At 42.9% G+C, this 15,423-nt stretch overlaps 1 protein-coding gene across 3 annotated transcripts in view; it reads left to right on the top strand.

Moving 5' to 3' along the window:
• TNIK (TRAF2 and NCK interacting kinase) overlaps nucleotides 1–14,978 on the top strand; it is a 292,122-nt gene extending 277,144 nt beyond the window's left edge. For all 3 annotated transcript variants that reach the window (XM_066621727.1, XM_066621728.1, XM_066621726.1), the window contains 9 exons: nucleotides 1,912–2,026; nucleotides 3,356–3,526; nucleotides 4,898–5,041; nucleotides 5,338–5,472; nucleotides 7,305–7,405; nucleotides 11,413–11,562; nucleotides 13,010–13,169; nucleotides 13,433–13,572; nucleotides 14,350–14,978. In XM_066621727.1, coding sequence (XP_066477824.1) covers nucleotides 1,912–2,026; nucleotides 3,356–3,526; nucleotides 4,898–5,041; nucleotides 5,338–5,472; nucleotides 7,305–7,405; nucleotides 11,413–11,562; nucleotides 13,010–13,169; nucleotides 13,433–13,572; nucleotides 14,350–14,433 — 1,200 coding nt within the window. In that variant the 3' untranslated portion in view covers nucleotides 14,434–14,978. The remainder of the gene's footprint in view (nucleotides 1–1,911; nucleotides 2,027–3,355; nucleotides 3,527–4,897; nucleotides 5,042–5,337; nucleotides 5,473–7,304; nucleotides 7,406–11,412; nucleotides 11,563–13,009; nucleotides 13,170–13,432; nucleotides 13,573–14,349) is intronic.
• Nucleotides 14,979–15,423: the final 445 nt, after the last annotated feature.

The raw sequence follows: 15,423 nt of genomic DNA, 5'->3' as shown, positions 1-15,423 counted from the left end.
TAGCAGAAAATTGAGTGATTCAGCCTTTGCCATGGAAGAAATCCTACCTCTACAGTTTTTGAGATAAAATTTAGCGTCCCCTGGGAGAATAGCTCCTTGCTTTCAGATGCTAACGAAGCAAGAGATTTCCAAAGAAACCCATGTAAATCTTGGGCATTAATTAGCCTTAATTCCTACTAATCAAGCTCAATTTTGCCACACTTAATAATATTATGCTAACTTGCCTTGTTTTGGCACTAGGCTTTTCAGCTACTTAGCTAATCATAACGGTCAATTCAGTATTCTAAAAATCCTTCTTAGTTTTTTGAAGTTAAAACATATGTACGAGGAAAATTTAAACATTACCCAGTAGGTTGTCAACCTTCAGTCTCAAAAGACTATGGTATAAGCCTACAGCACACAGTATTCCCAGGCAGTCTCCCATCCAAGTACTAACCAGGCCTGACTCTGCTTAGCTTCCGAGAGCAGACAAGATTGAGCACATGCAGGGTAACAGTTGCTGCCTTACCCAGTTGGGCAAAGCATAAACCTGACTAATTCTGCCTTCTGAGAAGCCGTTTTGTAAAGACAGGGTGCAGCTCCGCAGGGTGCAGCTTCACTAAAGGAGAACAACTTGAAATGCCTGTTCAAGTTGCAAATGGCTGGATGTACAGACAGATGACATTGTCCAATGCATTACCTCTTGCCTAATATGCAGAAATGTTCACTTTCCCACATGCAATCATTTCTGGATGAGGGTCTGTGTCAGTTGGGGGGGGGATAAATAGATAGTGTTACAGTGAATGTTCAAAATTTGGTGATTGTCATTGTTCACACATTATCAAAAATCCCAGGCAAATTTTCTGAGTGCCTGAAAACACAGGCATTCCATTGGTGAATGCTGGCTGTCCTCAAAAGCAGATTTGCCAACATTTGCTTGTAAATATCAAAAAAAAGGGAACAGATCCCTATTTTTATACATTGACCAATTATTTTGGGATTTTCAGCATTCATGGGTGAACATCAAGATTACCAAGTTGTGGATATTCATTGTAACGTCCATATCACTTCTGCAATCTGTTATGCAAATATTTTCTACTCTAATTCCTGTTTTTCTATCAAAAATATGGTGATCAAGTTTTAGTTTGCTGCCACCTACTCTAAATCCATGAATTGATGCTGAACTAGTTTCAGAATATTCACTCATAGTTTTTGTGTTCTGGAAGATGTGCAGCTGTCAGAAATCTAGGACAATTAAGACCATGCATTGTTGTTTCCACTCTGAGTTGAGGCTGATTTCTACAATGCATTTCAGGGCTTTTGGGAGGAGGCATCACTGAAATTGCCTTTGCATTTTTAAAAATGCAGGGATCCAGTGGAGCAGAAAGACAAGTTGTGGGGTGGCAGTGGCATTTTTAAATATATAACGGGCTGCTTATAATGAATCAGACTAATGATTTGTCAACAAATCAGTTGAACCAGATACTGCTGCTTCTTCATGCAGCTCTTTGGGGGCACAGCATACAGTGTATGGGTCTGACTAACATGTGCATGTACTATGATTGCTTTCTCAGCACTTGTCATTGTGCAACTGAACATCAGCTGGTTGGTAATAGAGCATGTATTTTATGACACTACACTAGTATTTTGGTTTGAAGTGGTTTGTTCAGACATGATGCTTGATGCTCCAGTCATCACCTGATGCTCCAGTCATCAAGTGACAAACTTACATGTTTGAACCGACCCTTGGAACAGATGATACCTAAGAGTGGATCCACATGTATACACATAGACATACTCACAGTACAAAGACAGTATATTTTCCCATTGAGCTATAATCTTTGTACTTTGAATATATGAATTTTAGCAAAGAAAAAGGACTTCGTATTCTCTTCCTTTGAATGAAAAATCTCCGTAATCCTTACTTCATAGTATGGCATGGGAAGTAGCACGAAAGCATCTTTCACCCCATTTGTGGATACTAGAGTATATCAGACCTCTCCTACTGATGAAGATGAAGATGATGACGAGGAATCATCTGCTACAGGTAATACATATATATGTATATACATTTCAGAAAGTTAGAATACACATAACAGTTTGGACCTATTCACATGTACTAGTGAATACTAAGAAAAGCTTTTGAAAATCCTGCACGTGTCAACCCATGACCAACTAATTATATGCATCCATCACAGCTTCCAGTTTTTGTCACGTCATGGCAAACATTTTAAAAATGTTTATGGGGGAGGGTATACCAAAAATAGAAAACTGTGTATAGACTGCAAATACATGTTGTTAGCAAGCTGTGGGCCTAAAGCCCATGTGCACAGAACTGAGAGCCCAATCCTATCCAATTTTCCAGTGCTGATGTAGCTGTACCAATGGGGCATGCGCTGCATCCTGTGGTGGGCAGGGAGTCACAGAGGCCTCCTCGAGGTGCGGGAACATTTGTTCCCCTACCTCGGGGCTGCATTGCGACTACACCAGTGCTGGAAAGTTGGATAGGATTGGGCCCTTAGTGGCTTCTTCAAGCCATAGTATCTTTATGTGGTGTTCATAGATGTGACTAGACCACAAAAGTTCAGCTCAGAACATGGGCCATATCACTTTTCTGTTAACTCTTTAAAATGATAAGAACATAAGAAGAGCCCCGCTGGATCAGGACAAAGGCATAAAAATGTAACCATGCTTACGCTCTCAAATGGTGGTTTTCCTCATGTACATAGGCATCATCCAGTAGGAGCACATAATGCTCACAACTGCATGAATGCAATATCTTCTGAAGCAACAGAATAAGAAAAATCACACTTTTCCCAGTATTCAGCCTGGGAAATTGTAGCATCCTGCAGCTGATGGGGAAAGTCTGAAACCAGTGTAACACTTTAGTGCATTTTTGTGAGTGATTGCCCAGAACAACTGTAATTCAGTGTGTTCAGTCACTGATTAAAGATAAACAGCCAAACAGAGCAAATCATTTTATACAATTTATACTCAAGTAGAAATGGAAACAAACATGTCTGCAACCTAAACAGAGGGGCTATTTATCTGTACTCCAATAGCATGGGAATAGCCACCCCATGAATTCTTCTTAAACTTCTCCAATAATGTATGCATGACAAAACACGTATCCAGTGACGAGGTTCTTTCCTGCAAAAATGTTGCATTCTTCTGAATTCTGAATGAAATTTAAACTCGAAAGAATCACATGAACGATGCTCCCTTTGCAGTTCTTCCATCTCCATGTTGCCCAGCACGTGTGGGAAGAAGTCGCAGGGAAGCAGTTTCCATACGCGCACATCGGTCCCTAGTCACTGATAAAAACTCTCTGTTATGATGTGTTTGACAAAGATGCTACTCCATGTTTTCCTTTCAGCGTTATTTACCAATGAGCTACTGAGGCAAGAACAGGCAAAACTTAATGAAGCAAGGAAAATTTCGGTAGTAAACGTGAACCCCACCAACATTCGCCCACATAGTGACACGCCAGAGATCCGAAAGTACAAGAAACGCTTCAATTCAGAAATACTCTGTGCTGCTCTGTGGGGTAATCTCTTACCTGTCTTCAAAAAGTAGAAATGACATTTGCATGTTAATGATGAGTGATAATTATGTCCAGAAGATAATTGGTTGTTTTTTGTTTTTGTTTTTTTTTGGCAAAACATTTATAGCAAGGCTATATTTATATATATCTTTATATATAAGATACCAAAAGGCGCAGGGACAGGAGCCAGAACATTCCCAGTTGCAGGCAGGATGGTAAATACTCCACTATGATCATAGCTTTGATCATAGGAAGCTGCCTTCTACTGCGTCAGATCACGGATCCATCTAGATCAGGATTGTAAAAACCAATTGGCGGCAGCTCGCCATGGTCAACTTTATTCGTCCCTACTTGAAGGTGCCAGGGATTTAACCTGGTAGCTTCTATATGCAAAGCACATATTCTGCCACTGAGCTTACAACCTTTCCCAAAAGGTTCGTTATATTTTGACTCTTTGGATTTGTTCAAGTAATTCTTAGTAAAGTGTGACCACAGTATCCACAGGTCCAGCATCAATGGATTTAACTAACCGTGGATACCAGGTTCCACTTTTAAAGCGTTTTAAAAACAAAAAAGGTGCCAATATAGCTTTTCATACCTTCATACCGTCAAACCGTGCCATTTCCCAGCCTCCAGCACTCTTTTTAGGCTCAAAAGACCCACTTCCAGGTAACTCAGAAGTTTCTGGCTCCTCCCAGGGTCGCCCCAGAATGCATTCAAGCCCATCTTCACACCTATACAATTCCTTCATTTAAAAAAGGAATTTAAATCTAGATCCCCTACCTAGTGTCAAGTATCTTATATGTTGATTAAATTGCATAAACAGAACATTAATTATAACACCAACAACTTTCACATTGGCATGACTTGGTTGTGGAACCAGGGAACATGCCCATTTTGACAGATGGGGCACTCACAAATAATGGTTTTGGCCAGTTCTCCTGTCCACTGAAGCATGCCAACTCCCTAGAACAGAAGTTTCTGTAAGTACTTTTGTCAGGTCAGCTCTCTCATGCTATGAGCTAGAGTCAAGCAGTCACCCCAGGTGCAAATTCTGGGTTCTTTTAAAGGGTTTGAGGTGGTGGTTTTGCCACCAGGAGCACCATTTGGTTGTCCTGCCTTAGACACCAGCATGTCTTGACCCAGTCTTGGCATGCATTGCCAGAGTGCTAACGGTGGCTACAGAGTGCAAGACAGCAAAAGTGTCTAAAGAAATTTCATAAGTAAATAATTGATTGAGATAATCAGTGTGTTCAAGACTAAGCTATTTGAATGAACCTTTTAGTTCTTTTTAATGCTTAATTAATGGAAGTATTCTTAGTCCTGTTGACCCAGATCATGATTTCATCTCCTCCTCTGCTTGCTAATACACAGGTGTAAACTTGCTGGTTGGAACCGAGAATGGACTCATGCTGCTGGATCGAAGTGGACAAGGGAAAGTGTACAACTTGATTAACAGGAGGCGGTTCCAACAAATGGATGTGCTGGAAGGACTCAATGTCCTTGTAACAATCTCAGGTATAACTATAAGTTTAATTCAGTACTTGTGTTTTCCATTCTGTTTTTTGCTGCCTGGTCTTGCAGTACTTGCAGCAGAACTTAGAAAGCACACTACCAGAAGGAAATTTACTCATGGCTTCAGTTCTGTGAAAATTCAAATTAATATTCCAAAAGCATAGAGAAGCTGACATCAGACAATGTTCAGACAAGGGTGAATGACATAACGAAATCTTGTGAAGCAATGTTGGCACCTGTAGGTGATCCAGCAAAGATTTGCATCATTATTGATTAAAGATTGTTCTGTGTTTCAATAGGAAAGAAGAACAAGCTACGTGTATACTACCTTTCATGGTTAAGGAACAGAATATTACACAATGACCCAGAGGTGGAAAAGAAGCAAGGCTGGATCACTGTTGGAGACTTGGAAGGCTGCATCCATTACAAAGTTGGTAAGTGTAAGATCATAAGGTTAGGCAAAGTTCATTGAGGCTGCTGCTATATGGAAGTTTTCTTAAGTACCAGGCAGGCTGATTCATAAATTGGCAGGCTTACCGTTCAAAAGCCATTTGGGAATCCTGTCAGTCCCCGTGCAGATCATTGCTAGTCCTGCTGTGAGGTGTAGATTAGCAGGATTAATGCTTGTTGAACATTCTTGAACACTTCATGAAGTCTTGCATTTGTTTGCTTCCCTGCAAACTAAGTCAGCCATGGAAGAAATCATTATCTGAAACAAAACTTAGCTTTACCATTCAGAACAGGCAGCAGTAGCACTATTCAGACATTTTTATAACTTTGTAAAACTATATATGAAGCAGTGCACTGGTGCCTGCCCAAACTGATGGTATAATATTGATCTTTGCATAGGGTCCACTATAAAGAGTCTGATCTATAAGTTCATCCTATGCTTGGGTTATAGATCATTATTAAATACATTGGACATAATGTGTGTGAGGTCATGCACAGGTGGGACAAGGGGGAGTGATCTGACTTTCCCACAAGTAAATTAAAGCTATTTTTGATGAGCCCATATTGTAATTAAAAATACAAATTAACCAATTGGAGAAATTGTTCTACAATTGTAAACAAAAATAAAGACCTTTATAAACTCCTTTGTAGTTATCCATTGTTATTGCCTACACTCTATGAACTAAAGTAAGAATACATTTGAATTAATCAAAAGTACTATTAATAGTTGAGTTTTTAAGAATTAGAAAATTAGTACTAGTCCTCTAAGCTTAAGCCAGCAGTGAGGGAAAAATATATATTGGAGAAAAAAGCTTGTAATTAAATGAGATTCTAAGGGATTAGAGATTGTCAAGCTCACCCACACTGGCCTCAAAGACTTGGAAACGAACAGTTATTTCCCCCCCAAATAATCCAGTTCATTTTCCAAGCTGGAAGAAGCTGCCTCCTGGCAAAATAAGACAGAGATGTCCCTCTGTGCAGCCACACTAATGGGTATTGTACATACACCAGCAGGAACGCTTGGAAAGTATCGAAGATGTGACCCCTCCCCACCTGATAGCACACGCTAGTCTTCATTGGTTGAATATATGAAAGGGGCCAACAACTAATACAGCTAATGAAAGCAAGGAAATTTAGAGTGTTTCAACTTGCTCTCCTCCATTTCTTTCACTATTAAGCTCTCCTTAAACTTTCATGGATATCTCCCTTTTGTTCCCTGTTTACATGCTGAATCCAAACAGGTATTTCAAATCATGTCCTAGAATTGGCAATGGCCATTTCCTCTACTATGTATACAGCACTGATATCTCATATGTAATAAATGCTACCACATTTTGTATTTAGAAGGAGAGAAGTTAAAGACAACTTTGAGCTGTCATAGTCCTGGCTAAATGCAAGAATACTTAGGGGATGGTCATATGACTGCTTTATTCAAGACACAATTTAAATCCTATAGTTGCTTTCTCCCAGACTTGCACACATACCTTCTCAAAATACCTAGATAGTGTTGATGAGTTTTCATTCAACTGCTGTCAAAATTAAAAGACAGGGTGCCATGGTAGTATGGCAGCCATGCTGTACTGCACATTTCCAAGTAAATGCAAGGTGGACAACTTTGTCCCTAGGCAGCAGCTGTGAAGAACCTCTATCGGTTAAAACCAACAGGGAAATCCACCAGCTGGTTTTGCCCAATTTGTAACTACAGTCTGTTTCCACTGGCGAGATTATTTCAGCAGCACTCCCTTGAGATAAGTCATTCAGTTTTTTTCCTGAGTAAATTGGATGTCTTAAAAATTTAGTTTTATTTCAATTTTAGTGAAATATGAGAGAATCAAGTTCTTGGTGATTGCCTTAAAGAATGCTGTAGAGATCTATGCTTGGGCTCCTAAACCATATCACAAGTTTATGGCATTTAAGGTATGTTTTGTGTTGTTACAAAAATAATAACATGCATACATTTGTTGGTGCTTTTATTGCAGATACAGAAGCTTGTCATTCACTTCTGTTATCTCTCCACCCCTAAACATAACAGAGAACTGAACCCTTCTCTTAATGTGGATGGAACATAACACAAAAATGTCAAATCTGGTTCTCATTCCTGTTTTAGAGACACCAGCACATTTATCAGGAAGAGAGAGAGAGAGCAAGGTTCAGTTCCAATTGACTCATGTGTATCAAGTGTGCACATATTGGGGGAGTCACAGAGTTTCACAGTTTTGCCATCCCTACACTGAATTTACTCAGGTTCTACATACTTAAGTCCTACTGCACACAGGACTGATCAGCACAGACATTTTCTGGGTTTTAAGTGGGTTGACAGCCATACAGTTTGGGACTATTCTTCAATCCATGCAAAGGTTGTATCCAATTCATGAGTGAGTGAGCCCAAAAGCAGGGAAATGAGCATTCCTGCTCGCCACCCACATATAGAAGTTTGTCTTATCCAGGCCTGAGTATACTTACATCACAATTTAGTCCCATTTAAGCATGTTTAATGGTGTGGTGGATTTAAGTCCCAATGCTTCAATACAATTTAATATTTTTTTAAAAAATTCAACATGAAAGCAACCTCTCCAAATATACATATTAAACTCCGAACATTGAGCTGTACATTCTTATTGACTGTAAAACTTCCCTTGCTTACCATTTCAAGACATTAAAAATTATTCCTGTATTTCAATGGAATAATTTATGCTTTTCCCTACACATCGGGCAGCCAAATCCTGGATTGCCCAGCACTGGCACTCCAGCCTCACCGCAGGCTCTGGGTGTCGTAAAAGTGTCGTAATACACTCCAGCACTAGTGGTGAGCCTGCACTGGTGGCTAGCGCCACTGCTGGACCTCAGCAGTGGAACAAAGTAGATGATGACCACCCAGTGGTGAGTATCCCCACCAAGCAGAAGGGAGGCTTTGGGGGGCAGGGGAAGGGTGGGGGAAAGGCAGGAAGGGGGTGGAAGGTGAGAGGTCTGGCAGGCGGATTCAGCCCTGGAGGGGGAAGGTATGATGGCAGAGGCTGCCGCCCAATTCTGTCCCCCCAAGCCACTTGACAGGGGTCTCCTAAGTTCTGTGCCAGCTCAAGGGCTGGTGCAGTTCCAAGTAGACCCATTACTGCCAGCCACAATTGCCACAGGGTAAGGGAACTGAGCTTCCTTTACCCTGAAAAGACCTGCAACTCCTTCCCTGGTTCCAAAGGATATAGTGGTGTCCATTTTGGCACCGCTGTTCCTTGTGGCATCAAGGAGGACTAGGATTGAACCCTAAGTATGGTTAATTCATTTTAAAGACACAATATTCAATTATTTTAAACGACGCCGGGTACAATCCTGTGGCGCCCTTGGGTCAGTGCAAGTCTCTTGCCCCGGCCCAAGAGGGTCACAAACGTGCCATAAGGCATGTTTGCACTTCCTCATGAATTGGTTAGGCTGGCATGCAGAGGTTCACCAGCCCATGGAGGCTGAATTCAGCTTCCACGCTGACGGAGGGACCGTGCCTTGCGTCTGCCAAGCTCAGCCAATGCAAGACTCTGGGGTGGGCAGGGAGGAGGTGGGAGGCGTTCCAGGGTGGACGGGCAGGGAATGGGAGGCAGGGCTAAGACCCAGCAGTAATGCTGGATGCCAACCCCGTTCCCTGAGTAGCTTGGAGCGGCTTCAAGCCGCTCCGCTCTCCTCAGACTGGTGCCATCTCAGGAGGTGGTGCAAGTCCGACGAGACCCATAGGGGCTGCAGTGGTTTACCTGGGGGTAAGGGGAAGAGTTTCCCCTTGCCTTTGGTTGAGCCACTGTGGTGTCCTATCTCACACTGAATACAGTGCAAGCCTCCTGGATTGCCTGTTTCAGCGCAAGATAGGATTGCGCCCTTATTGATTCACATTCCAGTGTTCATTAGTAATCATTCTTGCTTGCATGTTCCTTATAATCAATATTTAAAGGAAACTGAGGAATAGTAGCCTATAATCTTGAAGAAAGGAGACAGTAGGAAGAACGCTTTGCAGAATCTCTTAGGCTACACTCCTATGCACACTTGATTTCAGAATTAGTTCTGTTGAAGTGTGGCTGAAACACAACACAGTTGCGTGCATCTCCACACTTATACACATTTTTACACACATAAAATTTGAAAAAAAAATTATCCAAAGCAGCCTTGGGTGGCTGCAATTTAAAGGGAGGAATGAAAGGAGAGAGCTTTTCAACCTTTTCCTGTCCAGCCAATTTTCTTTTCTGAGTTACTCACACAACTTAGAGGTTCAAAAATAAAAAAAAAGTCACAAGAAGGATGCATGGGAATGCATTTCACATGTAGTTTCAGCCTCAGTGGACTTTACTTCTGAGAAAACAGGCATCAGATCAGATTGCTTGGGAGAAATCCATTGGATATGTATTGAGCACTACTTTAAAAGTCTGACTGCTGAGAAGCGGCAAAACCACCTCAGGACAATAATTCTGGATTAACTCGTTCTAGAGAGGTTTGATTAATGAAATTGGTGATGACAGGAGACATTCCCAGTTCCAGTGCGCTGTGCTGATTCAGTCCTCCATTGTCAGTGCAGGGAACTGTGTCCCAGCAAATTCCAAGCATACCCAAGACCTAGGATTCAGCTTGGCCCAGCAGCCACGAAACGCTGACTAAGAATGTTATGTCTGCTAATGGCAGCTACTCCCAGTCAGGCCCATACTTGTCGTGATAGGGACTTGTACCATATGCTAGTAGTTCCTAGCTAGGGCCTGCAGCAGCTGCTCAATATAGCTGCAGCAATGTTCAGTAGTTGGTGCACAGCAACCATGCCATATCCTAGCCCCCATGTATGCCAGGTACCTCAATATTTAGAATGTCTTATTGCTTATTTATATTCTGCCTTTCCCTCTAAATTATAGAGCCCTCAAGAAGACTTACAGTAAAAAAAGTATGAAAACAATAAGACAATTAAAAGAAAATGATAAGCAAGGGTTGATATTCTAATTTGCGGGACCTGATACTGTGAATTTTATTTTTTGCCAATATTTTCTTCCTTTTGCACGCCCACTGTGTTAGTCACCAGGTTCTCTCTCAAAGCAGCTTCCTGTGGAGGCAGGGATGGCTAGCTAGTGTACCTTGATGGACAGATCCTAGCCCAGATCTCCCTCATTCATCCAGTGAGAGGAATGGCCCCATTGTAAAGAAACCTACTGCTTGATATGAAACCAACCATTCTAGTCACTCTTTGGCACTTCTTGTAAGACACCAACGGATGAAGAGCTATATCACTACCTGAATGTACAAAAAGTATAGCACTGTTCAGATGTTCAGGAAGCATGTACCAGAATGCGGTGGCGTAGCTAGAGGGGGGCGGTGCAGCCGGTTTGGCGGGCAAGCAGCTCCCTCCCTTCGGAGCCATCCCAGCAGTATCTCTCCATTTTGCTCCCCCCGCTGGGATGGCTCCGAAGGGAGGGGCCGCTTGCCTGCCAGACCAGCTGCACCGCCCCCCCTCCAGCTACGACACCGCCAGAATGCATGGTCAGGAGGGCAACAAGAGCACCCTGGCAAGTGAAACCCCCTGTGCTGAAACACATTGTAGTCCTGCTCTCCACTCTCCCCACAGAGAGTGCACGAGCAAATGCTGCCAGCAGGGAAAGCCTCCCTGAGATTGTGAATGTTGGCAACTGAGTGTTTCAACATTGCGAGGATGGTTTGCCAGCAAACACTGTCTGTAGATGAGTGGGGGATATGGTTTGCTGGTGTGTCAGCACTACTAGCATGCTCTCGCTCCCCCGCCTCGACCACACAATCTGGCACACACTACCTGTATGTATGAACAGGGCAAGCAACCATCTAATATAATATTTTAGCAGACAAATTCAAACCACTGTGTATGGATGTGCACCATTGCATGCAATAAATTTATGAGATTCTTTTGTATACCATAAAGTTGACTGAGAGAATTTTAAAAGTCTTTTGCAGATCTCCAGCACAAACCATTGCTTGTTGACCTCACAGTAGAAGAAGGACAGAGGTTAAAGGTCATCTTTGGGTCGCACACTGGTTTCCATGTGATTGATGTAGATTCAGGAAACTCTTATGATATCTACATACCTTCCCATGTAAGTCCAGGGCAATAATATGAACTGGTTTATATAATTTCTAATTACATTTGTCAGAAAGAGTATGCCTGGGTATCAACTGGTTGGACATTTAGGGCGCATTCCTAACCCCTTATGTCAGTGCTTTCCAGCAGTGGCTTAGCGGTGCCAATGGAACGTGTGCTGCATCCTGCAGTTGGGTGTCACACACGGAGGCCTCCTCAAAGTAAGGAAATGTTTGTTCCCTTAACTCAGAGCTGCATTGCCCTTATGTCAGTGCTGGAAAGCACTGACGTAAGGGGTTAGGATTGCGTCTTTAGACAGATTATGTGGCATGGAGTTTGGATTATTCTGACCGCTTGAGCCACACTTAAAGTGCTCTGACTCTTTTTTTTTCATATTCCATCAGCACAGGAAATTAATTTGCTCTAGGTATTGACAGGACCTTTATGGTAGATGCACCACAACTTTTGGAATGTTTCCTTCCAGGAGGCCCAATCACCCATTTTTAACTTCTGACCCCTAATAAAAAATTTTTTTGTTTTGCAAGGTGTTTGTCCCTTCAAATTCTCACAACAGTTGAAGATTCTTTGGGCCCCATTAGTGTTGGAATAATGTTTCATGCTTCTGTTAAATACTATTGCAAGTTTGAATTGGGACTAGATATTTTTTAATCTTCTACTATTTTTAATATTTCTAGTGTTTTTACATATGCTGCTTTCAGTGTGCTTTTGCATATTGCTGGTATACACATTTAAAAAGAAAAACTCTAGTTAAGGGCTATGCAAAGAACCTCATGCTTGATCCTCTTCAGGAAGAGGATCCTCTCCTACTATAGCTGTGCTTGCTTTGGAGCAATAAAGTTTTTATGGAGCTCCAGTGCTGTGGACTGTTATGCTAACATCCAGATTCAACCAGTGGCGTAGCTAGAGGGGGTGCCCCTCCTCTGCCCATTCCGGGCAGGGGGAGCAAATGCCTCCATTTTGCTCCCCCCAAATGGCTCCAAGGGGGAGGGCCGCTTATGTGCTGCGGTGAGGTTCACTGCAAAACTTAGTGCTTTGCACCCCCTCTAGCTATGCCATTGGATTCAACATTTGTTTCCCTAAGTTATCTGAACCTGATGAGTGATGTTTCTGCTGCATATCTCTTGTACATCTGTAGATGGGTATGCTAACTGTGGTGGCAAAAAGGAGGAGGGAGGAGGATAAGAATTTGTGGTTTACCAGATATTTGATAAACTATCTTTTTTCTGAATGACCCTCAAAAAAATGGGGTGGGCAAGCATGCTATAGGATTGCTCCTGTTCCATGAACAGTTTAGGAGGCACACACAGAAGGGACTTGAATTGTCAATTTGATTGTGTATGTCGCACTGTGTGTCCTAATAGTTTGCCAAAGATTAACCAAAGATTAGTTTGCCTCATTAACTTGAATCAGTGCTAATCTGGTGTGTTCTGTTCTCTACACAGATTCAGGGAAATATCACACCTCATGCCATTGTTATCTTGCCCAAAACAGATGGAATGGAGATGCTTGTGTGCTATGAGGATGAAGGGGTGTATGTTAACACTTATGGACGAATAACAAAAGACGTGGTGCTCCAGTGGGGAGAAATGCCCACTTCAGTGGGTATGTCAGTCCTTCCTCTTCTCCTTAGCTAGTGATACATTCAGAGCAAGGTGAGAAGTCTAAGCCAGATTTGGTTTCTTTTCCCAGATAAATTAATCCTCTGTGTTTCTGATGATGAAACCTGAATGCCCTTCAGTGGCTTGAGTCTGTCCTTAGGGCAATTCCACTATACACGGCAACTTCCTGCTAAGCATGGCTCATGCCAAAACCTGCTTTGTGTCAAACATTTCAATAAGAACATGTTGCCAATTTGTTTTTGACAGCCTACATTCACTCCAATCAAATAATGGGCTGGGGCGAGAAAGCTATTGAGATACGATCAGTGGAAACGGGACATTTGGATGGAGTATTTATGCACAAACGTGCTCAGCGGTTAAAGTTTCTATGTGAAAGAAATGATAAGGTAAATTTCATCTTGAATTTTTCAGTAAGTACCCATGACCGTCTAAGAATGCCAACTAGTTTATCTTGAAGTTAAGTCTGTTTGCCTTGATTATCATTCTTCATAAATGAAATTCCTACAACTCCATTCACCCTTAAACTTCCTTTATTTTTATCTGTGTGTCCACTGAGACACTCAGGATGGTATTTGCAGGAACATTCCCATTTTATCATCTTAGTAAATCTGTGAGTAGGTCAGACTGGGAGCAAGTGAGAAGGCCCAAGGCCATCCTATGAGCTGCATTACTGAGCAGGACCTGAAAGCAATTCTCCCCGTTCCAAGTTCAGTCTGCTTCATCACATTGGCTCAACCAGCAGTAATGAGAATCCTGATTTCATATAAAAACCTGAATATTTTGACTGTATTTGCATTGCTTTGATTCTGTGGATTACTGCATACTTCAAAGTAGTTTGTTAAAACCTAAAAGATTAAGGAGAAACGTTCAGGATTTGATCTAGTGCATTTGCATGTTTTTGTTCTACTGATAGTCATGTCCACCACCAACTTAAAATTTTGCCCCAACACCATCAGCTAGTGCTTCCAGACTACATCCAGACTCTGGGTAATTCAGAGGAAAGTAGGAAAGAAGACTCCTAGAATAAACAGAATAAAAATTGACCTAATTAAGTAAAATGTATGTCCAGCTGAAGATAATAGGCAAGTGCCATGGGGTGGGTATGCGCTTAAAAGGTCATGATCCTGCAATTAAATAAATCAAAATGTTTTCTTTCTAAACAGGTATTTTTTGCATCAGTGAGATCTGGAGGAAGTAGCCAAGTTTTTTTCATGACCCTCAATAGAAATTCCATGATGAACTGGTAACAATAGGGCACTTGGTGCTTACCTTGATGCCAAGATTTTTAATTTTAAAGGACATTGGAATATGTGGACTTTACACTTTAAAGGCAGGGGAAGAAGACATTGTGGAACACGTTGCTTCCTTCTGTAAACACACTTGCACTCACGCAAACACGCTCAAAGAGTACAAATCACCTTTACTGTTGGGGTTTTAAGAACGGAGGTTTAGTAAAGACCACAAGAATGCAACATTGTTTGGGGCAAAAAAAGACAAATGTGTAAGGCAGTGGTATTCAAACTGGGGTGTTGCGACGCCCCAGCCTGTGGGTCCTACCCCTTCTACCCCCTTAAGGGGCGGGGGTAGCCAGGAGACAGGGGGAAGGCAGCGGCACGATCCGCAGGTTTGCGCCACTCGGGGCTGCAGGGGCTTTGGTGCACTTGCCCAAGCCTCCTGCAGCCTCCTGGGGGTGCGGGGAGCCCAGTGCAACCTTCAGCAGGTCAGCAGTTCCTGACCCCAGGTCAGGAAAAGTGAAAGCGGAGCGATCGCGCCCCGCTCTGCCAAACTGGAAGCAGAGCACAATCGCTCCGCTTTCCCTTCTGACGGGGCTGCAGGGACTGGGGTGCACTCACCAGTCCCTGCAGCAGCCGTCCCTGTGTGCGGGGAGCCCTGCGTGAGCACAGGTCAGGGAAAGGGAGAGTGGGGCGATCGTGCTCCACTTCTGCTTTTGCGGAGGCAGAGCCACTCTACCTTTCCCTGACCTGGGGCGCCCTGCAGGTGCTCGCGCAGGGCTCCCCGCACACAGGGACGGCTGCTGCAGGGACTGGTGAGTGCATCCCAGTCCCTGCAGCCCCCTGAGTGACGCGATCCTGGGGATCGCGTTGCTGCCTTCCCCCTGCCCCTGCTGCCTCCCCCCGCCCCCGCAAAGACTTACTGCAAGTTTCAAACTCCCGGAGAGTTTGAAAACCGCAGCTGTAAGGAGTTTAGCAGAATATATCTGGTTGAGGTCTTCAGAT

Source organism: Tiliqua scincoides, chromosome 3 (assembly GCF_035046505.1).
Source record: "Tiliqua scincoides isolate rTilSci1 chromosome 3, rTilSci1.hap2, whole genome shotgun sequence".
NCBI lineage: Eukaryota > Metazoa > Chordata > Lepidosauria > Squamata > Scincidae > Tiliqua > Tiliqua scincoides.
The sequence above is the reverse complement of the archived record's forward strand: the minus strand, read 5'-3'. Positions and strand labels throughout refer to the sequence as shown.